Genomic DNA, 25,489 nt, shown 5'->3' with positions numbered 1-25,489 from the left:
AAACAAATCGAGGGGTTTAAGAGTTGTTGAATGATGCAAAAAATGTATGGATTATGTTTCTGGATACAAGATGTGTTAAACAAGAAAAAAATGAGAAAATTGATATCTTCATAGGAAAAAAGATTATATTGTCAATTGGATATTATATGTAACAACTGTGATATCAGGAAGAATATTGATAGATGACCTGAGGAAGAAAATGAAAATTGTGTGAGGGTAATACTAATATATGCATATGAAAATATGTCAGAAAAACGTTTGAAGAATTAAAAACATATGTTATAATAAACATGTCAGTAGTAAAACAGGGGATAGGGAAAAAAAAGGAAAAAATAAAACACAAGGTGTAGAGGGGATAAAAGACATGATGTGATGTGAAAACTTAGGAAACAGCAGACAGTATATGTACAAAAGACGATTTTTTTAAGATTTACAGGTTCAGGTGGTGGGATCAGTCTAGTAGAAATTCAAGAACTTGCTTTTTTGAGCAAGTATGTCAGATACTACTAACCGTTGGGCTCTTGTAGTAAACAATAAATTAAAGAAGGAAAAAAATTGTTGTTTTAAGAAAAATACAGATGCAAGTTTGGTTGCACAGGTCATAGCAAAAGCATTAGATTCAGTAAGTCATGATGCAGTGTGGAGTATTTTAGAGGATTGTGGGGTTGGAAAAATAAAAGTATTAAAATGTGTTAAAAGATGTCTTGGGTGAATTACCGCTGGTTAGGAAAGAAAATAAAAATTGAAACATTTTGAAATGGGGTGTTCGATGAGTATGCATTTATTTGTACTAGTAATGAATGTAATAATACAAACATGCATTGGTGAAATGAAAGAAACAGGATGGGAAATGGAAAAAGCTAGAATAATAACTGTGTCTTTCATCTGCAGATAATTTACTTTAACAGAAATGTAGTATGGGTGAGGGAAACTGTGACAAGGATGGAATGGATGTTGAGTATAGCTGGATAAGGTTAAACAGGTCAAAAAGGAAAAAGTGTGGTGAAATAAAAAAAAGATAAATGGAATATGTTTCAATAGAAATTAGATAAACATAACAGGATCAAGTTTGTCAAAAGTGGAAAAAATAACAGAAAATGGAGAAAAATTCTGGGTGAAATAAAGTCAGTTTGTGGAAAACCTTCTATTTATCCTTTAGAAAGATGGTACATATGTCAAATATATGAATACTGGAAAAGACTGGATATTTGGGGAGTGTATATATGTTTCCTGGTAAATTGAAAAGAAAATAGAGATTTTTTTCAGTTTTATTTGCAGATCAATACTCAGTCCAGTAAGATGGGGAATCGCATATAATAAGAAAGAAGAGAGTGCTATGTCTGCAATAAAGACAGGTTTTGTAATTCCACAAATACTGATGCCTTCTAGGTTAAGGTTTAGAGCAAAGAAGGACTCACCTTCACAGATTTTGTTGTTTAGGCTTATGGCACCCCAACAGCTACCTTGATAATATCCAGATTGGAATTTAGTATGAAGGTATGTCCATCAGGTGAACTCTGTCGAAAAATAGCACTATGGGGTAGCACAGGAAAACTGAGGACAGACAGGCATAGGCCATCCTTGGCAAAGCAATGCGGTCTACTGACCATTTTATCCTATGCAGACACATACGGGATTCCCCTAGAATGGCACAAATATTGAAGTTAAGTATTTTAACCTTCAATTTAAGCGTAGTTCTTGGGAATACAATGGATGCCCTTCAATAACACCACCTTTTACTTCTTTATTTTATTCTTTTTTAGATTTCATGTTTCATAAGATGCTTACCTCAGTCTAAAAGTAAGAAAAGTAAAGCCAAACCCTTTGTTAGCCAACTACTTACTTACTGGTTTGGATGACTGCAAAAAATGTGCACAGCTACAGAAATTAGAAGAAGATAATCCAAAATCACTCACTATGAAGCATTCCACTGTCAGAACTCTTAAATATTTCACCACAGATTTGTTCAAAGACCTAACAAGTTTGTGAACAACAGTCAATTTACTTTATATTTTTGGGTATAACTAATATGCACTTGCTCCTCAGTTTTCTTCAGTTGCTTAACTCAGTTTTATATATGAAGTGAAATGCTTCATAACTTACCAGGTTGTTTGATGTCAGAAAGACCCATCTGTAGCCTGGTCCCACCTTCCTTTGTAACTTTAAATGGAAGTTCGTCAGGTTTTTCAATCAGCAGCAACAGCTTCTGTATTGGGATATTGTAGCCTGCATGACAATACAAGCATAAACTCTGTGTTTACAGATACTTACGCCTTCCAGTGTGTGTGCTAACATGATGGGTAATGTTAAAAACACAATAACAAATCAATAATGTAAAGACTGCTCATTAAATTAAAAAAAAGTGGAATATAGCTTTTTCACTTAAAAGACTCATTTAAGTCAAAAGACTCATTTAGAAAGTCTCCATACCAGTAAAACAAATTTACAATCATAGCATAGCAGACTCAGTGTGAATGGACTATGGTGAGTATGCTGGCAACAGTAAGAATCAGTGCACACCTAGAATATGCCAGTCCTCATTCTTACACAATGAGTCACTGACTAACCATGGTGGTGACAGCAGCAATTAGTGTACACCTGGTACATGCCTGTCTTCATTCACATATCCTGAGTTAGTGGGTATTCATGCTTGTGTTGTTATGAGTTAATGTATACCTTGTATATATCAGTCTTCATTCAAATATCCTGAGTCAGTGGACACTCATGATGGGAAGGGTACAAGCCAGTGCACACCTGGAACAGGTCTGTCTTTATCTCTGTTTTCTGAGTCAGTGAGTGCCCATAATGGTGATGGTATGAGTTAGTACATGCCTGCCTTCATTCTTTTACATATATCCTGAGCCACTGGATGTATATCATACTGATGAGTCAGAGCATACTTGGTATATGTCTGCCTTCATTTGCACACTGAGTCAGTGGGTAAGAGGCTAGTGGCTATATTACTGTATAAGCTGGCTGTTCTGCCAAAGGACAAACAGTCCTTTCACTACTGTTTTGACTTACATGTTTAGTGGGAGTGTGGGGGGCACAGTCCCCGTCCCTTCATTTATACTGAAATGATATACTCCATTTCTTAGGTTTGTTCCATCAAAGACATTATCAGACACATTTGTGTTGTCCAATTTGTTGTTTTCCTAGCCATAAAGAATCAATCTCCTGGCATTTGGTTTATAATAATCTGCAGCAATTTTATATAATATTGAATGCTAAATTGCTATAATGTCTAGGACTGTGGTGTTAAATGGCTCTTTACCTTGTGGCCATCTTTTTAGTAACTTACTCAGTTTTTATCTAAAACATGCCCTCAACAGTTTTCTTCTATGTGGAGGTTTCTATTTCAATTATAACAAGATGTTTACAAACAGCTACCCAACTATATGAATGAGGAAAAATGGAACATTTACAAATAACATAGAAATCCGAACCATCGAAAAGAAAGTGGGCTTTTCCTTTCTTTTATTTTGGTTAACTGGGTAGCTGAGGTTGGTCTGTGGAGCCTGTTAAGCAAATCCAGACATAAAATCAAATGATACAAAGATTACATAACAAGACCAAAGGTTAACAACTGTGGAACACAGGTTAAATTAATAATAAGCATAGACGAATGATTTACAGTACTAACACAAATATAATATTTCATAAAAAAGTACATTCATTTATTTTAATATAATGGCTTTAGTGACTCAGTGGAAAAATTTTTGAGTCACAGCTCAGGAGTGCATGGATTAAGCATGTCTTCTGGTCATTGTCTGTGTTGAGTTTTGATGTTATTCTCATGTCTAAACAGGCTTTCTGTCTAAAAAGGGTCTACGGACCAGCCCACTTATACATCTGCCTGAGACACAGTGCTTTTCCAAACAAGCCCTTGATTAATATAAGATTTGCTACTTGCCTTTAGTCTATATAGCACAGAAGCAAGGAGCTTCATTGCGTTATATAAATGGGGTGGGATCTGCAGATATCCTTCTTTAGTAAGCAGTTGCAATACTGGCACAGTTAGACATAAGGAAAGAAAAATGGAGTTTGTAATGGAATGGAAGCTTGAACACTGGCCTGTTGTTACTTTCCATTCTTTATTATTTTTTAATTGCTTGAGTGAACTCAGCCAAAGACTCGTTTTCAGTCATAACCTATTTGTTTTCTTACTGGAGAAACTATGATATATCAACATTTTCTCCAAAAAACTCATGAACAGACATTATCATCATGACTGTTATCTTAATCACCAATGTTACATTTGTTTAAACTCCAACTAGATGAGCTTTCACACTCTCAAAGTACATCCAGTTCTCCTAACTGCACCCACTATCTTCTTCAGCTGAACATCTTCAGGTGACACACCACATTTAGAGAAGAAAAACAATTCTATGAGAATTGAAGAGATTACTCTCTAAAATTGGAATAGCTCCCCCCATCACATGCATTTCTGAATTCCTTTAAAATTTTGACTAAACAATATACACATGAAATATATTTCATGAATTCAGCATCCCAAATGAAAGAACATTTTCTCATCTTCCCACTGAGAACCACTTCCCGTCATCATGAAATGTTGCCCCTTTTTGCATGAATAGTTCTTTTCTAAAAATATGACATCATTCTGTCTACAGAGCACCTTAAACACATTTCAGTGAAGCACCTGTAGCTCCTCTCCTTTTTAACACACACACACATATAGATATATATATATATATATATATATATATATATATATATTTATATATATATGTATATAATTATTTTATTTTATATTTGTTTACTGGGAAAGACCGACTGGACCCAGGTCCTTTTTTAGCAGAGGCCTGGGGAGATAAGTTCCAGAAAAAGGAGAAATGTTAAATACAAGTACAAATATACTTACAAATTAGAAATACATAATTACAGTACAGAATAGAACTACATAAGCATGTAAGAACGAAGCAGTAAATTTTACATCAATGTGTGGGAGAAGCAACTTTAAAGATAAAGATTTTACAGAGATTAACAGAGCTGTAGTAAGTCAAATACTTATTAATATATTAGTAATACATAAATTAATGTGTTTGCTAGTTAGAAGTATTCACATGAGGATTCAGAAGCATACATCTTCTGCAGTAAGGTACAGATTAGTGATACTGAAGGTTGTTTACCTATAGTTGTTGTTGCTAACATCAGTGTTATTTTGTTTTACATTATTACTATGGATAAATAACTAGCAGAGGGACTAGGGAGGTCTATCGAAGAGTGTTGCATGTACATATCCAAGTGTCTTCTAAGTGTGACTTAAGGAGTTTTTTAAATTGTATAATACAGCTGTCTGAGGTTATTAGGGTTGATAAGTTACTCCATATTTTAGGAATGTAGTTAGAATAAGGAATTCCCAGCCTGGTTGTTGTTACTGGAGTGAAGACAATAAGAACTTGTGTATGGGAGTATAACACTCTGGACAACTGGAGTTTTATCAAGTTGATTGAGGACTTTATGTGCAAGGGTTAATTGGTTAAAGTGTAGAAGCTGACGAAGTTCGAGTCAGTTTAGTTGTTTAAGAGATTCACAGTGATGTGACCTATAGGAGGCACCAGTTGCAAACTTTACTATTTTATTATAGCAGGTTTCTAGTTTGATTGTCTGTTTTGCAGAGGGTTAGGATTGGGGGGTCATAGAGGACGGTTGATACCAGGTGAGTGAGGGCTATGGTAGCTTTTGTGTTTTTTGTTAGAAATTGTTTATTTCTGTATAGAAGACCTAGTTTTCTGTGGATCATCTTGATGGTTTGGGCAATGTGTACATCAGATTTCAGGTTACTGTCAATTTCTACCCCAAGCAGTTTAGTGCGAGTTATTGGGGTGATCATGGTTTTATTTATAAACAAGATAGTGAATGACTGTGAAGCTGAGTGGGATCTAGTTGGGCTAAAGAGAATGAGTTTAGTTTTATTGGGATTCAGAATGAATTGCGAGTTTGTCAGCCATGTTTTGACAGATAGGAAAGAATCTTGGGTTATGGAATAAAGGTCTTGTAGTGTGGGGGCTGCACATATTAGTGTAGAGTCATCCGCATACTGAACTGCAGAGGCATGAGGAGTGGAGTGACTAAACTGGTTGGTGAATATACAGAAAAGCTGGGGCGATTCACAGGAAGGGCCCGGCGCGCGTCCAGAGTCGCCGTCGCCGTACCCGCTGGCCCCCCTGGGAGGGGGGAGTGCGGCGAGGGCCGGCGACGCCTCGTCCAGCCACGACGCATGCCCAGCCCCGCTTCACGCCCGAGCCCAACCGACCCAGCCAATCCTTATCCTGAAGTTATGGATCTGGCTTGCCAACTTCCCTTACCTACATTGTTCTAACATGCAAGAGGCTGTTCACCTTGGAGACCTGCTGCGGATATCGTCTTAACGTTTTTTCACTTACCTGGTGAGGCGGGGGGGGGCGAGCCCCACCGGGGCTCTCGCTTCTGGCTCCGGGCACCCAGGCGCAACCCGCTCCGGGGACAGTGTCAGGTGGGGAGTTTGACTGGGGCGGTACACCTGTCAAAGAGTAATGCAGGTGTCCTAAGGTGAGCTCAGGGAGGACAGAAACCTCCTGTGGACCAGAAGGGCAAAAGCTCGCTTGATCTTGATTTTCAGTATGAATACAGACCATGAAAGCAGGGCCTCACAATCCTTCTGGCTTTTTGGGTTTTAAGCAGGATGTGTCAGAAAAGTTACCACAGGGATAACTGGCTTGTGGCGGCCAAGCGTTCATAGCGACGTCACTTTTTGATCCTTCGATGTTGGCTCTTCCTATCATTGTGAAGCAGAATTCACCAAGCGTTGGATTGTTCACCCACTAAGAATGGAGCCTTGTGGAACATCTAGGAGAACTGAGAGCAGAGGAGAGATTTGACTTTGCCATTGGACAGCTTGCAGACACCCAGTCAGGTAGCTCTGGAACCATGTAATAGTAGAGGTACTAAGGTTTAGGGTGGAGAGAATGTTAATAAGTTTATTGTGATCTAACATAACAAAGGCTTTGGACAGGTCCAAGAATATGCTAGATACATATTGTCCATTGTTCTATGCTGATTGACAATATTAGTAAATTACATTAGTGCGGTAGTGGTACTATGAAATAGACAAAAGCCATGTTGGGTGTGTGATAGAAGATTGTGTGTGAGAAGGCGACTCATTAATTGGGTATGCACTACTCTTTCTAGTACTTTAGATAAGGGAGATAAGATGGCAATAGGGTGATAGTTTATGAATTCTGTGGAGTTGGCAATAGGGTGATAGTTTATGAATTCTGTGGAGTTATCTCTTTTGTGCAGTGGAAGTATGTGGGAGGTTTTCCATATACTAGGTACATGGTTCTCAGATACTGGCCTGTTGATGAGAATGGCTACTGGATAGGCAATTGCTTTAGCGGCAATTTTTAGAAAGTCAAATGGGAGATTAACATGGCTAGTGTGGTCAGTTTTCGTTTTTGAAGTAGTGTTTTATGCATTTAACAGATACTGGGTGTATGCTAAATTGTGGGTTATTATTCTGGGAAGTGGGATTGAGTTGGGGGAGAGAGGTCGGGTTGATGATGTTGTCTTGCGAGTCTGAATTGTTTCTGTGAAGTATTTATTGAATTGGGTTGCTATATTGTCAGAGCTGTTAATTTTTTTTTGTTTTGTTACAAAGCTCTAGGTATGTATATCTTGCTAGTTGGGTTTTATTTTTGTGAAGTTGTTCCCATGCCTTGCCTCTGCCCTTTATCAGGGATTGACATTCTTTAGATAGCCAGGGTGCATAATTGGATTGAATTCTAATGGTGCATGGTAATTTAGTATGTCTAGGAAGGTATTGTTAAAAGTACTTAGTGCATCTTCTAGTGGTAGCTGTTTTAATGAATCCAAGTTGCAACTATTTAGTGCAGAGATGAAACTGTTTTGACTTAAGTTTTTTTTTTTTTCAGATTAGGTGAAAGGTGGTCTGGACTGATTGGGGAGTTCATGTCCAAAGAAGAAATGTTGGATAATGGTCAATTAGGCTATCAGGGAGTCAGCCTGTTTGAGATGCTAGGGAGGGGTTGCTAGCCAAAATCCAGCCAAGGATTGACTGTCATTTATAAGATTTGTCAGTCCTTGCTGGGGATGTGATTAATTGGGAGAACCTGTGGAGGTTTATGTGGTCTGTTGGGTTTTGTGAGGAACAGTTATGCCAATCAATATTGAAGTTGCCTAACAAGATTGTTTCTTATGGTAGGGATGTGGAGATCCAATTAAGTAATTTTTCCAAGTTGGGGATATTTCTGCCTATTATGTTAATGTGCTTTTTGGGGGTAATTTTTGGCTTGGCAATAGAAGTTCAGAATTATTAAATTCAGGGGTAGATATATCTAAGTGGTCAACTATTAGGTGATTTTTGAAGAGGATTGCTACTCCCCCACCCGTTCTTATTAACCTGTCCTTACATAGAATACTATATCCAGGAGTTATTGTTGTTAATGTTGGGTTTTAGCCATGTTTCAGTTAGCATTACTATGTCTTGGGAGTATAGCGATAGTACGACATGCAGGTCGTGAACTTTAATTTGCAATACTCCTAACATTCATGTTAAGGAGAACTAGGGATAACTTGTTTTTTTTGTTGCAGTGGTCCTATTTTGTTAGCGTTTGAGCTGCTTGTTATGTAAGATGGTAGCACGGGAGCAAGGTTGGGCTATTCGTCCCTAGATCATTGTAGATCACTGTAATTTACTAAGAATGTGTAAATAGAGTTTGATACGTTTGTTAAGTAATTTGTCTTATTTTAGAGAGGTGGGGGAAAAGTATCTTAGATGATGCAATCTTTTTAGGTGAAAGTCCATATTGGTGGTAGAGAAAAGGGTGGGTGCTATAGTATAGTGTGAAGGTTTGTTTAGGTATGTAAGTGCAGTAGTTTACCACAGAGGAGAGTTGCTGTTTTGTAGAAGAGTGTAGTATGATGTGAGGGAATATAAAAGTAGTAAGATACCGGTAGTGATAGTTTGGAGGAGAGTTATTTGAAAGTACCTCATGGTGAGGGAAGGTAGTGTGTTTCAGTAGTTTGGAATTTAATGTGTTGAGTGAAATGGGTAGGTTGTGTAAACAGACTATTATATATATATGAAGAGAGTAGTGTGCGAGTAAGAGGATAGACTGGAAGTGCAAAGTTTGTGTGTGAGTAAGAGAATGTTTGCAGCAGAGGGTATGGTTAATATGCTTAACTATTAGTGGTGAAGAGTACAAGTGGTTAGAAGTGTGTGCAGCTGAGTGGCTTAAATAGGTGAGGTCTGAGTGCTGACTGGTAGGAATGTGGGTGTGTTTGGTAAGTATAAATTTAACTGAAAATGGGGGTGGGTGGGATAGGGGGTAGGGTAAAGGAATGGAGCAGGATGGCCCAGTCCCCTTGCACATCACTGTAAGAAGAAAAACAATCAGTATGGTAAGGTATGTTTGAAAACAGAGCCTAAATAATGGAGGAGAAAGTATAGAGGAGGTGTTTTGATAGGCAACTGCAGGACAGAGATGGAAGGGGAAATAGTGTAGGTAATGTGAGCAGAGAAAGAAACATTTAAGTGACTTAAGTCTCCTGTACAGATGGGCAATAAGCTAGAGGTAAGGAGAATAGTATTGTCAGAATCCTACACTAACTGTTTACGAAGGCTACCAATTAAAGGGTATAGAAGGCGTTAGGCTGAAAACAGGGGAAATTAGGGAGGTATGGAGAATAGAGTGCTTGAGAAACAGGAGGGGGGGTGATGTACGATGAGAACTGGGAGTAAGAGACCAAGGTACAGAGACAAGAATTTGTAAGACCAGTACTAAATAACATACATTCCCTGTTAGAGGAGAAGGCTCCAGGACAGCAGGTGCAGTCTTCCACTGATCGTGCTGTAAGTCTCAGGGATCAGGCTTGGCTTGGGATTCACTGTATCAACCAAGGTGGAGGGAGAATCGGTAATGGGAGTACCTCCTAATAACAGTATGTTAGGTACTGGTCAATGGGACTAGCTGGGCAGTTGAGACAGAATGATAGTGAGAAAAGCTTAGCTAATTGTGTGGCGTATACAAGATTTAATGCATACAGAGGTTTATGTGGGCCACAGATAAAAATCATAATAGGAAGTAAAATAGACTGATAACAGCTTATTGCAGACAAGAGATGGTTGATTTACCTAATTCACGATTAACTGTATTTACTACATTTGTAAAGAGTCTGCAGTAGGAAGCTAAGATACTACACCAAAAGACAGCCTTACAAGTTAACTTTGTGAGTGCTTTAAAAGATATTGTCTAGCCTTGATAAAATTCAGTATAGAAGCACCAATTACATACAGGGATATAGCTTTAATGAAACTCTTGAAATGTTAACTGAGTTGGTATACTAAGCTAAATTTGAGGGAATAAATAAGTGTAAGGAAGTAGAATACAGGATATTTTTAGCTGTAGGTGTTGGGCATACCTTGTAGGTTAATAGCACCATTTAGAGGGCATTTCAGATAACGGTGTGCATTAGAATTGGAAAAAATCAGGTAAAGGGAAGCTACTGGGGGATTTAAAAGATCTTTCCAATATAGATTTACTAACTCTATGCAATCACAAGGTAATAACATATGTTCATTTCAGAGGGACTGGCACAGCGACACAAACTATCTTGCAAGCAGTAAGCATGCACAGAGTAAATAGCAGCAAAGATAAACAGAAATTTATATAGGTCCGACACAATTTTGTTGTGACCTTAGGTCAAATACAGCATCTGCACTACTTAAAATATGGACAGCAGTTTGCTTTTGGTGTAGTTGTGTTGCTCCAAACTTCCCCTCAAAAGTATGTGACCACCGCTATATCCAAAGAGCTATACCATCTGTCTAGGTATGCGGTATGAGCATGCAGAAAACAGATGAGGTAAAAGTTTGTCACCTTCCCAGAGTCACTACAAGTTGCAAAACTATCACTGACAACAAGAGAAATAAAATAAACAATGAGTGTTAACTATAACTGCATGGCATAGAACACTAGTGGTAGTTCATAAAATGCATCACAATATGGCTGTGGTTCCTGGTATGTATGGGCCAACAAATATGGCAAAAAAACAAAATACTTCAAGCTATTTCACATGAAACATTGTTTTAGCAGCTTAGGTTTCCGACCCAACAAAACATTTTTAGCAAAAGACAAGTTAAGCATATGATAAAAACTGATATACGTAATAGGCTAGAAACCAATAACCAGAGGCCTAAACGTTTAACATCAGCCATAACGCTTGAAATGCGTTAAAAGTAAAAACCCAGTAAACAACTGGTGCAAATACAAACTTAATTAAGAAAGCTATTTAACAGTTAAAAGGACTCAGTGTCTGGATCGGCACTCATACATCACCTCGGGCATACAAGATGGCTAGTGGGATAGTACAGTGGTACAGGGAAGGTATCAAACCGAAGACATTTTTTAAATGTCGCAAGGCATCATGGGAAATAGCATCTGCAGTCATAACAACTGGGTTGTCCTGTCACATCTACATTTATGGTAGTACAAAACTGTACTATGTCCTTCATGGATGCATCTGCAGTCCCACACAACTAGGGAGGAGAAAAAAGTAAATTATGGTGTGTTTAGAGAAGGCTGTGGTAGTGGCTAATGAGGTCTTATGTTCTGTGGAATTGGCTTTCCATGGAAGAAATAGCTTTTCCTTCCTTCCTGTTGCATAGTCTTTCTGCTGTTTTTGTTCTGTCCAAGTAGTAGCGGCTGTCTATGTGTACATCCAAGGTATGCGTATTCTTTTCCTCTGTTTTGTGGGTTGGGAAAGAAGGTAGGCAGGTGGATTGCCTGGTTTAAAGACACTCTGGATACCACCTTAGGCATAAATGTAGGATTAGTCCTCATGGACACTCTATCTTGGTGGAAGATTAGAAAGGGTTGCACTGCCATTAAGGCCTGTAGTTCTGAAACCCTCCTTGCTGAAGTAATTGCCAGTAGGAAAGCAGTTTTCCATGACAGGTGTTGTAGGTCTGCTGTTGCTGCTGGTTCAAAAGGTGATAGTGTCAATTTTTCTAGCACAAAGTTCAAGTCCCAAGCTGGCAATGGTGGTTTCCTTGGAGGTTTTACATTCTTGATTCCTCTGAGGAACTGCCTGAGCAAAGGGTGTGGAAAACAGGTGGATCAAAGCTGTATTCTGCTGAAATAGCTGATGCATGAATCTTGATGGAGGAGTAGGACAGGCCTGAATGAAGTAGTTCGCCAGATACTCCAGAATGTTAGGCATATCTATGTTTGATACATCTTTTCCTCTTTCAGAACTCCAAATGACAAACCTTTTCCATTTCCCAGCATAATTCCTTCTAGTTGAAGTTCAAGAATAATGTCTTTAACTCTTTGTGAAAGTTCTGTATTAGCAGCTGCTATGTGATGTTCCATGCAGTCAGTAGCATGCTTTTAGGTTTGGATGCATGGTGCTGAAGTTGTTCTGAGTTAGCATCAAAGGCATCAGGCCTCAGCAGTGGGTACCAATGCTGTCTTGGCCAGTTGGAGCTATCAGGATTATCCTTGGGCGTTCCTCCTTGATTTTTAGTAGTACTTGTGTATCAAGGGAAGAGGTGGGAATGCATATGCTGTTAGGCCTTTCCAGCTGAAGGTCCACTTTCCATGCTAGTGGGTGGAATGTCCTTGTGCAGAATTGTTTGAGCTGGTGATTGAGAGGTGATGCGAATAGATCTATCTGAGGCATTCCCCATTTCTTGAGATGGTCTTGAAGATATCGGGCATCCGATGTGGTCCTGCTTAACATATCTGCTAGAGAGTTTTCTTTCCTGGCACAAATATTGCCTGTAACTGGATGTTGTAGCTGAGTGCCAGGGTCCACAGCTCCAAAGTCATTCTGCATAGGTAGAATGAGTGCCTCCCTGTTTGTTGATGTACCACATGACTGTGGTGTTGTCTGTCCTTATCATCAAGTGGTCCTCCTTGAGAAATGGTCTGAACTTTTGGATTGCCAGTTTTACTGCCAGCATTTCTTTTAGGTTGATGTGCAGGTGAAGTTGGTCCTGTGTCATTTGTCCAGCATAATCCTAGGTCTGAAGCATCTGTTGTGATGGTCTGGCTGGGCAGGCCTGGGTTTGACTGGCATGCCTGAGCCCACCATAGGAACTCCTGTTTTAAGCATGGTATTAGTGAGGCTGTGTCTGTGTTGGGACCATAAATTCTTTAGGTACCACTGTAGTTTTCCCATATGTAGTCTGGCAAATGGAACCAAGATTATGCATGATGCCATGAAACCCAAGGCCTGCAGTACCTTTCTTGCTGTTAACTTGTTCAGTTTTGTTAGTGCCAAGAAGTAAAGAGGAGTTCTTTTGTTTTTCTGTAGTTAGGAATGCCATTTATCTTACTGTGTCCAATTCCGCTCCCAGGAAAGTCCTTGTCTGGGATGGTATCAGTCTTGACTTTTGTAAATTGACTGTGTATCCCAGTGCTTGAAGCAAGTAAATGACCCTTTGTAAATCTGTTGTTAGCTTGCTTTTGTTGTCTCCTTGTATCAGGCAGTCGTCCAGGTATGGATAAATTTGAATTCATTACTGATGCCAGGCATTTAATGCTGAGAATTAATAGAGCTGGGATCCTGCAAGAAAACTGAGGTATCTTCTTCCGATTGGTCAGGTATGCCTCCTTGAGATCTAGAGTTACCAGCCAACACTCCTTGCCCAGCATGGGAAGAAGTTGCTGTAGGGTCAGCATTTTGAATTTTGGGACAATGATGTAAGTATTCAGGGTGGACAGGTCTAGAATTGGTCTCCAACTTTTTTCCTTTCTTGGAACTAGGAATAGTCTGTTTCCTTGCTCTGCTGTTGGCACTTTCTCCACAGCTCTCATGTTTGCTAACTCCATTATCTGTTGTAGAGCCTCTGTCTTTTTGATTTGAGATTTGTGGCATTTCTCCTCTTTGTCTGGTAAATTGTGGAAGTGGAACCGTAACCTTGATCTATGGTCCACTTGTCCTTTGTTATGTGGTGCCAGTTTTTGAAAATAGCCTAGAGGAGCTGCTATTTGTTCCCTGTAGGCGGGTTTAGATTAAGTCACTGTGGCTGTGTCTTGATGTAGTGGCAGGTGTTGAGTCTGTGCCTCTGTTGTTACCTTGCCACTGTAGGTCCTCTGTAGGCACCTCCTCTGGATTGGTTTCTGCCTCTGGAGGTCTTGTGAACTGTCTGGACTGATTTTGCCTATTCTTCCATTTTCTTCATAACCTGATGGGCAGGAGTACCATACAAACTAGTTTTATCCATAGGAGTATCTAGCAATTTTGATTTAACATGATCCGCTATAGCTTGCTCCATTAGCCATGCATGCCTTCTAATTACAGTGCCAGTCATGGCTGATCTAAATGAAGCCTCCAGTGCATCATAGCCACATTTTAAAGAATGGTTACTAACTTGCTGTATGTTATTTACCATTTCTAATACATATTTCTTATCAAGAGATTCATCAGTGGTTAGCTTTTTAGTTAACTGAGGTATTGTATCATGTGAAACTGACAGTTTAAAGCTCTAGCTGAGAGAGTGGCTGAAGTGTAAACCTTTTTACCCCATCTGTCTAATGACCTTGCTTCCCTTTCAGAAAGAACAGGGTTTTTAGCTATGGGACCCTGGGAAATAGTTTCGGGATCTGCAAGAGGGGCCTTGTAAAGGTGGTGATGAGTATCTGGCACCCTGTAAAATCTGTCTGGTTTGGCAGGGGCTATCATCCACCACAGAGAGAACAGGAGGTATAGCTAAGGGCCTGTGCTGTGGAAGGTGCAAAAAAGTCCTAAGTCTTTTCCTGGAGTCTGAAAAGGAGAATTCTTCTGGTGGGAAGCAGCTGGAATGGATTCTTCAGCATCAGAATCTTCAAAATTGGAAAAAGGCCTCTGGCTGGTCAGTTATGTCTGATTCATCACAAACGAAGCAGTGGAAGAAGTGTTAGCTGCTCAGACGACAGGACACAAGTGTATATCCAAAATAGATTTTATTTGTAGATCAACAAGCACGCCATAGATCAAAACAAAACTGGTTAAGGCTTCGGCTGTACCCCAGCCTTCCTCAGAACAACTAATGAGGTGTGCTAAAGGTATATATATACATCCAGCTAGTCACAATTAAGTAATTAATTAATTAATCAATCAAGCCAGCTGAAAGCCCGCCAAAACCAACAAAACTGAATAAAAATCTGAATAAAACTGAATTGCTTTAAAAATTACTTTAAAAGATGTCTGCTAGGCTGTAGTGCAATACTGTGTTGTTTTAAAAACTTTTAAAATATTTACAATAATATGTGCCATACATATACTAGTTTCAATAAGTTCAAAAGTTAAAATGTAATAAAACAAGTGTTGGATGTAACATTACTACAAAATCTATTACATTCAGCGGACCAATACACATGTCCTTACAAATATCCCAATCATTTATGCTTGTGTTTATTCTAATGCTAAAAGGGTTTTAAGCTAATGAAATCATTGAGGCCAGGAGGTCTTGTAGAATCTGTTATGATTTGCCATTTACTTTCACAAAATGATAGTTTCATTTTCCAATCCCTCCAAAAGGTGTACAATCAATCTGTTCAATAATGGAAAATAAGAAGCAGTGGTCTTCCCTTTGTCTAGAATGTCTGTATAGTGCATTTTATTCTGTACACATGTTCATAGATTCGCCTGTTAAATTGCCTCTCTGTTTTCCGATATAATGTGCATTACATTTTGTACAGATAGCCACATACACAATCTGTTTTGTTTTGCAGTTTCCTCTTCCACATCTAATAGTTGTGTGACAGATGTCTCCAAGAATAATGGTCTTACTTGGATTTATGTATTTGCACTGCTTGCAACTTCCACATTTCACTGTGCCAAGTTTTTTATTGGTGTTTTGTTTGGAACAGCTGTCTCTTTTCACAGCCTTTTCAATTGGGGGCTGTTTTAAAGACACATCTTGGTGCTGGGTCCAATATGTGGTCCTTGTCCATAACCATCAAGGTGTTCCAATGCTTTTCCAAAATTTCTCTGATAATATATGTACTAGGATGGTAGGTATGAACCTAATAGAGGTGGATATTTCCCCATTCCCCTTGTACAAATTTAATAACCTTATTGACCATTTTAACAGGAATGCTCTTCTAAGAAACATGTCCTTGATAGTATTAAGTTCAGATTCTAATATGTGTGTGTTGGATGACATCCATTGTTAAAAAAACTGTGGAAAACGCGTGTGGAGGATGTAGGTTTTCTGTATATTCTCGAAGTGAACCCTAGTTCATTACTGCTCAATAGTACATCCAGATATGAGATCTCCTTATGACTGAATTCATGGGTAAATTGAAGAAACTCCACAGTATTGTTCAAATAATTCATGAATTCCTGTAGTCTATCTTCGGATGCCTTCCATAAGATAAAGATGTCATCCAAATATCTGATGTATAAAGCAATGTCCTTGTAGTAGGGGCTTTTGAAAACGTGTTCTCTTTTTCTCTCTGCCAGACTAGATTGGCAAAAATCGGGGCGCATGCTGCCCCCATGGCCACTCCTCTAGTCTGCCTAAAAAATTCTCCCTGAAATGAGATGTAGTTGTAGTCCAGTACAAGAGACATCATGTCACAAATGAGGCTGATCTTTTCCCATGAAAAATCGGTGAACTTGGTAAGGCTTCTTTCAAAAATTCCAGTCCCTCTGTCCTGGGTATACTTGAAAAACCACATCCACTGTTAAGTAAATCAAGTTGGTGTTCCATATATCCTTGGTGATGGCCCCAAAACCTCCATGAGTCCTTGATAATATGTTGAATGTTGTCATAGGTCTTCTTGAGCCAACTGTCAATCAATCTGCCGATATTGAATGTTTTGGACCTGGAGCCTGATACAATAGGTTTGTGTATCTTGGGGATACCCACCATCTTGGCTAAAACTGGATGGTCCACCTTGATGTAGGAATATGTGTCGTTGGTAATCCTGTTGTCTATAAGGTATTCCTCTATGATGAGGTCTATGCGCTTGTGGCCTATGTTCACCTGATTGAGGGAAATTCATCAGCAGAATCATCAGAGGACACTGGCTCATGGGGCTCTGCCCTAGGTCTCTTCTCTGGGGGCTGAGAGGCCCTGTCTGGGTGAGATTGAGATCCTCTAATTAATGAAATTAAATCTTCTGCCAAAGTAAGCATTTGAGAACTGGAAGAGGGCCTGGTTGAGGGGGGTTTAACAGGCACTGTTTTAGTAGTCTTGGCTGCTTTAGCCCTGGCGAAGGCCTTAATGGACATGGCTGTGGGGTAGAGACATCCAAGGAATGGTGTCTGATAAGTCAGTGGGATTTCTGAGGCCGATTCAAGAGTGTTAGCAGGGACCTCAGTTGTAGAGATAGATTCAGCTGTATTTTGATCAGTTTTTCGGGTTTTGAGAAACGAGAACACTCGCGGTTTGCTTAACCATGGTTGCAGGCAGTAAGAGTGGAAATCTTTATGAGGTATTTGTTTCACAGGTTAAACAATTATTAACTTTTTCTGACATCGGCTGAGGCAAGAGAAAGTAATCTCTGGATCCGACGAACCGCACTTGGCGAAACAGCTGCTAGCGCGCGCCACGCGGCAAGAAAGACTGAAAATGATGCTTTATACCCGAAGGCCAACAGAGATGACGTCGGACTGAAGGGCTGCCTGACGACAGGACAACCCAGTTGTTATGACTGCAGATGCATCCATGAAGGACATCAGCTAGGTGAACAAATAAGTGATAGCGTGGGAAGGGAGGATGAAAGAAGAGAAAAGGTAAGAGAGAGGGGCTGGAATATTGTGGTTTACTATGCGCTTTTGCAGAGGGTAGGGGAGGGGAAAGATGGTTGGCCCAGTCCCCTTGTGCAGCACTGTAAGAAGGAAAGCAATCAGTACGGTAAGGTATGTTTGAAAACAGAGCCTGAATAATGGAGGAGAAAGTATAGAGGAGGTGTTCTGATAGGTAATTGCAGGAGAGAGATGGAAAGGGAAATAGTGTAGGTAATGTGAGCAAGGAAAGAGACATTTAGGTGACTAAGATGTCCTACATAGAGTAATAAGCTAGAGGTAAGGAGAATAGTAGTGTCATAATCCTATACTAACTGTTTATGAAGGCTACCAGGTAAAGGGAATAGAAGGTGTTAGGCTGCAAACAGGGGAAAGTAGGGGGGTATGGAGCATAGAGTGCTTGGAAGACAGGAAGAAGTGACATATGATGGGAACCGGGAATAAAAGACCAAAGTACAGAGACAAGAATTTGCAAGGCCAGTATTAATTAACATACATTCCCTGTTAGAGGACAAGGCTCCAGGATAGCATGTGCAGTCTTCCACTGATTGTACTAGACGTCTCAGGGACCAGGCTTGGCTTGGGATTCACTGTATCAACCGATACATATGCCTTGTTGTGGTCTTTCCTTTAGGTGACCTAACATGATAAGTGCACCACATTGCAATAACTTTTTTGCTCTAGTCACTTCTTCCCATTACGTTTATTCTTTTTCTCAGTTTATGTTTCACAGGTGCATTATGTAGCATAACACTGCAATGAATTTAAGCTTCATGTCAGACATCTCTTCCCTTATCATATTTTCCCATACTTTCCTCTTCTTGTGCATTAACCCTATTGTCAACTTTTTGTCACTTGAAAAGGGATAACTTTCACTCAGGATGGGATTATTATGCCATGTATAAAGATACTAAAAACTGCAGGATCAAATGGCACTGGAAAACATTTAGCAGGTTAGTGTCTCAGTAGGTATCACACTTGCCTTTGGTGCAGGAAGGTCATGTATGTGAGTTCTATTCCTACTTCAGGTAACTGGTTTAATTTTCATACTGCTAACACTGTAGTGCAGCATTATGATGTGCTATACTCCTGAGTATGTTATTCTTTGGATGAGATGCTAACGCGAGACCACATCGGCTCAGGTGGATGTAAAAGATCTCATGGCACTTGTTGAAGATGGGTTGTTTTATTTATTTAATATACTTAAACATCCTGATACATTGTACCCCTTTTGTTCTATTTACACTTTTAAAACTATTTTAACTATTTACAATACGTATTTCTACAAACTCACAACCATAGCATGTCGTAAATTTCCATTTACCCCATCCTTTCATCTATAACTACCCTTTTATATCTGCTAACACAGTTTTATCATTTCCATTTGTGTTATACTGTATGTCTTCACATCTCCCTTTCCATAAAACAATGGACAACAAGTCATAAACAATCTTATCTTATTTAACGTCACACTTTCGTCTTTCATATTTTCCATAAAATATTACATGCATACTTATATTTTCAAAAACCTTCCCATTTAAATTAATCTTGATTTTCCTCAAAAGAACAAAATCCTTTTTGCATTCCAAATAATACTTTTTATTTATCCATTACAAACACTACACAAACTTTTCTTTACTGCTTTAGATTTCATGCTATCTTTCATTGGCAATATTCTCTAAAAAAAAATATTCAGTCTCAAACCACTTCATTGCTTTCTCTTCTACTTTTCACTGCAATTCCATCATCTTCTTTAAAATGATTCCATTGATAATATCAAATTATGTTTCTTGATTATCATGTGATATCATTCTTTTTCCATTTCTGCTAATTTTCACAACCTTTATTTCCCAATTTTTACTAATTTTTACAGCCTTTATTTCCAATAATTTAATCTTTTCATCATATTATTTTCCTTTAATCTTCTCCTGATTTCTACTACTTTTTCTCTCTCCTTCTTTTATAATTGATACACACTTTACATACAGCATTTTCCTATCAAATTAATTTCTTTCTTTTTCACGTTTTAATACCAAAAGAATACACAGACACCAAATATATGACCGAATATTTTTAAATGCAGACATTGATCTCTCTTTCTTTTTTTAGTTTTTTTAATTTTTTTTTACAACAGCCCTTCTAACTAGATGCAGTTTTGATCCTCGGACAAAACTAAAAAAATGTCTAACTCTTTTGTTGATTTTCCCAGGAAACATTATTACACCCACCAGATATCTCAAATTCCCAATACATATGCATTTAATATATTAACCTTTATTCTCAAAATATATATAAAACATTTTCCCCAAATTAACTAACATCTTCTGTAAATTATCTCAATTACACCATTATTTAATCACAATCCTCAAACCTTGTTCGAAATATGCTTATCTCACTTCTAGTAAAATATATTCAATTTACATTTTTATTTCACCAAACCTTGTTTTTTAAACTGTTTTATCTTAATTTAGTTTTCTTTAATTCCCTTTCCATTCTTATCATAGTTTTCCTTTTCCACTCGATAATTTTTGTCCTAATCTACACATGAAAGACACACAGGCATTATAACCTCTTATAATCTGTGTTTTATTTACCCACCATGCTTCTCTTATATCACCTGTAAATGTTTGCATAACTGCACTCATCTCCAGCACAAGAACGCATATATCATACCCCTGTTTAACACCTATTTCAATTCTTATTTTCTTCCATTATCAACCATTTACCATGACCTTCAGACCTAGCAATTCACATAAGTTTTTTAACATTCCACTTTTTCCTTTCAACCACTTCCTTATTAAACATTTTCCTACAACTTTTTCTCCTAATGACATAATTGCTTCATTTCCATTTTACTTTCCCATTATCAGCTAACACTGCATCCATTTTTCCTTTTTTTACCTTTTACTCCTTTTAAGAAATATTTCTGTCTCTAACAATACTGTCTTAACATTTTCTTTATTTTTCTTATACCATTCCTTTTCTAGGTCTCTTAAACTTCTTTTTCCATTAATTTTGCAAATTATTTCACAATGTTTCATAATCTACAACACTCCTTTTTAATCTTTCTTTCCACAATGTGTGTGTGTGTGTGTGTGTGTGTGTGTGTGTGTGTGTGTGTGTGTGCGTGCGTGCATATAATTTCTTTTTATAGACTACCTACCAATGTGCCTAAATATTACAGAACATTATCACCGTCATATGCTTTGAAAAACATACTATTTTACTCCATTTTCTTCTTTTTGCTCACCTCCCCAGTTAACCTTTTTACTCCTCTTCCTTCATTCTTTTTTTACCACCCACTAACACACACCATATCACTCTATGGTGTGAAAATTCCACTCCTTCTATCCCACCTGTAACTTCATTTAATTTACTTGAGTAAATAACAATCTGTTTCTGTTTTAAATATTCTCCTTTTATGTCACTCTTTATACTTTATTATTCTTAAATTTCCACATCTTATCACTTCTATACCACTTTCACATTGTGTTTTTTCTTGCTTTACAGCTGAAATCTCCAATCACTACTATTCCCTTGTTTATTATCACATATTTATTTAAGTCTTTAAACGTGTTTTTTCTTTCCAACATATTCATCTATGTGTATATTACTATTACCCTCACACATCTTCCCCTTTCTCTTAAGTCACAAATTATCAACCTTCCTGGTATTAGTACTGCTACAGCCAATATTTTTTATTTCATCATTTCATATTAACACTCCTATCCCAGAACATGTTTCATGTCATACTGACAAATGTATGTTTTTCTCCACAAAGCCTCAGTGTTTTCCCATTGTTTCTTTCTTAATATACCATCTATCAATCATACATAACACACCCATTCAATAACTATCAACTCCCTGTACCGCATTTCTTATAGAATTCATGTTTATTCCTAGAATTATCTAATCCCTTTTCATTCTTTGCATCTTTTCCTCCTATTCTCATCTTTCTCCTTCTCACCTTCCTTCCAATAAATGTTACATTTTAATGCTCTTCCCCTGTTTCTGATTCACCCTCATCCTCCTCTTCTTCTGCCAAATATCTATTTACTGTCTGCATCTCAGTCTTTTTTTTACTAGTACCTCACCCCTTGCCCTTTCAATTCTTCATGCCCTGTGTTCTTTACATTTCCTTCCTCACTTATCTCTCTTTCTTCCTGAATATTTTCTACAGAATGCCTTTCTTCCCTCTCACGTTCCTCTTTAACTACCCTTTCTTTTTTCAATAATCGACAACCAAACCAAAAATGGCCATACCAATTGCATTTTCTACAAAATGTTCTGCATTGTCACCATATTTTAGATACATTCCTGAAACTAATGTGTTGCAGGCTAATTATAAAAACAAGCTTTCCATCTGCCCTAGTGCCTAGCAGTTCCCCTTTTCCCATTCACTGTTAATACATTTGAAATATGTTGTAATTTCCCATCATGCACATCTAATGTAATCCATACTCCCCCACCTCTGTCCATACATTTATTTCATCATACATTTTCTTTATATCATGTATATTATTACATACTGACATTTGGAATTATGCATTCAGTTTTTTTTCTTAATTGCAAATCCAAGTTCTGAAAAATAGACTATTTCCAAGGAGATAATTATTCCTTTTTTCAACTTCATTCCTAAATCACTGTATTGCAAACAAAAAAATGTTACAAAAATCACTTCAAAACAATCTTCTAATCTTAAATGTAACATCTCCTTTATGTCTTTTAAACCGAAACCACTAGCAAAATCTCACTGTTCCTAACTTCATATCTGTCAATGTTAACATTGCTTTTTCTTTTAATTCTTACCACTAGTCTTCTTTTTTCTGAAACTGCAGTGCTTCAGCTCCTATCAAACACCACTCTTCACAATGCATATTTTCCCTTTCTTGCCTTACATTTGCATATCATTATTTCCTTTATTTCTATTACCTAAACTACCCTGTTGCTAAAGTATGCTTTTAAAATTATTTTCTCCACATGCCTTCATGAAATCTCCTTCAGTTACTACGTCATTACCCTCCACCAAATTACTGACTGTTTCATCTTAAAATTAAGTATTCCTTCAGTACCTGACCCATTACAGCACTCCAACTCAACTTGTCTCCCTCATTTGGTTCTCTTTCCTTTATCATTACCTCCAATACCTCTAGCTCAAGACCTCAGCTTTTCAACTCCATAACCAAAATTTTATTTTCCTCGTATTCACTCTCCATACTGTCTTCTGCAACCATTGTCAGCACGTTTGCTCATTCCTCCATCTTTGTTTTCTGCTAGTGCAGACAATTGTCCTCTGGCACCACCTAGTGGATCAAAAAGTGTAGGGGAAGTTCTACTACCATCTTGGTCCATTCCGGAAAATAGGTCACTAACCAAGTGGTACTACACTGGTAAACTAAGGATGACAAGACAAAATACATACTATATATTTGCATATGTAAGTACACATGTTTTTTTATAACAGAAGAGCCACAGAAACTTGATTTTAATGCCTATTCACACATTCTGGGTAGCCTTAGTATTTTTTCTTCTGCTTTGTGTGTGGCAAGTGTGAGGGGATGAGGGTAAAACACAGGTCTTCATTAACATCTCCGAATTAACACTCATGGATGATGCAAAACTGTCTGCTCTTCAAAAGTTATAGTGGGATCCTTGGCAGACTTCTGAAGATATGGGTAAATTCTGAGTAGCTGTGTTAAGAGGTTGAATTGGCTCTTAATAGTACAGTAAGGTGCTAATGGTAGGCTGCGTCGCTATAAGGAGTCTGTAGCCAAGTGCATCTCCTTTTTGTTACACAGTGAGATACTTGGATCAAGGAAGGAAGTTCCACAATTCAGAAGGTCAATAAGAGTGCTTGCATTTGTTATTCAGAGCACAGCTGTCATAGCTACAATCCATGTCAAGTACATATCACTTCTGTGCTACTATGCATTTTGCTTCTTATTTGTAGTTTAGGATTACTTTCTTGGCTACAAACAGAGGTGGATTCTTGGTGTTTTCTGCACTGCAATTAAACTTACTTTATCAAAAAATTTTAGTTAAGATTTTGTTTTTGTCTTGCAACATCATTTTGAGGTAAAGAAATTCTGCTTCCCCTGTTTCTGTGTAAAAAAACCTGAGAAAAAGAAAAATATACTCCGCAGACCAGTGCAGACTGGACAAACTAATCTATTAATTAGGCTAGTTAACTGTAAATTAATCTACTGTTTTCTTTAAAAAAAGAATGTTTCTGTTTGATAAGGTTTCTTGGATATCTACTGACTGTTGTAAGCATGAAGAGATTTACAGAGTCATGTAATTACTCATTTCTGCAATCAAACAGATTAAAGGATATCAGAGAAACTACTGTTCTCTTACAGATGGGTGATTTAAGTCATCTTAAATGACTAGTGGCAGGTGATGTTATGAGGGTGATGCTGAGGCAAGTCAGCACCATTGGCATAGAGGAATAAAGCCTTTACTAAGACACACTTGATAAGAGACTACTGCACTTGTTGGAACTACTGTGTGGAAGGCAGGGGAGTGACACAGCTTGGCAGTCTTTCTTTAGGAAGAATGGGTCGAGTGCAATTCAGGGTGCTCATTTCAAATGCACTGCAGAATCCCCATCGAAGACTATAGCTCCAATGGGATTGCTGGCTTTGAGTGAGGCAAGGCATTCTTGAAGGGTTATGTCAGCAACAGAAGAAGTGAAACACCGTCATTGATGCCCACTGCAATCTGAACCTTGCACAGTTATGATCTACCTAATGGGCATTAGACTTTAAAGCCAATAATATCTCCCACCCAAAAGCAATCAGAATGGTGACCACTCCACACACTATTGCTCGGCTCTCAAATCCTAAGGGAACGGGCTGGCTGTATGAAGCAGCAGAGAAAGGGCAGCTTAATAAACACTACAACCAGCAGAAAAAGGAAGAAAAAAAAAGTGATGCCATGGCAACAGATGGATTTCCTGCATGTGTAATTGCACAACTGATGTGTAGAAGGCACCCCCTTACTGATAACCTAACACCAGTGGAAAACTGGAAAACTGACAAGTATAAAATGCATTCCTTTATTACTCACAGAGGTAGGAGGTATGATAAACTAATATCAGGGGACCACTAATTTGTAAAAGGCACTCTCTGATCACTGGCAGGTGTAGAAGGCATTGGGAGCATGTCAATCCATCAAAGATGATTTCAGCAAAAACAAAAAACTGCAGCCAGATCACTGAAAGTGGAGACTACCTTTTCCATCAATGTTATGCAACCTCAGAATTGGTATATATAATTCCAGGGGTAGGCATGTGGGCTGTACCCCCCCACGAGGGGAGAAGTGGGGCTTGCCCCTGCAAAAAAAAAAGTTGTTTCAATGTTTGCCGAAGGCATTTTTGGTGAACATGTTTCTGTTTATTTGTATTCATCAAAACCACCTTTGATGGATCAACATGAATCCGAAGGCATATTTTGGTATGATAAGTAACTTCAGGAGATCAGTGACAGGTGTAGAAAGCATCCCTTGATCACTGGCAGGTGTAGTAGGCACCCTTCGGTTTGAACTAACATCAAGAGACCACTGACAAGTATAGAACTCATTCTCTGATTAATGGCAGGTACAGAAAGCAATGACAGCATGATGAACTAACATCAGGAGACCATCAAGAAGTGGATCCCCTGATCAGGCAAGTTAAATGGTAGTTATGTGTTTTACCATAATGATCCATCCAATGTGACTTATG

General features: G+C 38.3%; 1 protein-coding gene across 1 annotated transcript in view; it reads right to left on the bottom strand.

Annotated features, from left to right (window-relative positions):
* Positions 1-25,489, bottom strand: part of LOC122796832 (zinc finger protein 84-like) — a 279,258-nt gene that overhangs the window by 156,536 nt on the left and 97,233 nt on the right. The window contains 1 exon segment of the mRNA XM_044065575.1: positions 2,104-2,226. Coding sequence (XP_043921510.1) covers positions 2,104-2,226 — 123 coding nt within the window.

Source organism: Protopterus annectens, chromosome 3.part0, assembly GCF_019279795.1.
Source record: "Protopterus annectens isolate FY-2018-M chromosome 3.part0, PAN1.0, whole genome shotgun sequence".
Lineage (NCBI taxonomy): Eukaryota > Metazoa > Chordata > Ceratodontiformes > Protopteridae > Protopterus > Protopterus annectens.
This window is presented reverse-complemented; position numbering and strand designations above follow the sequence as displayed.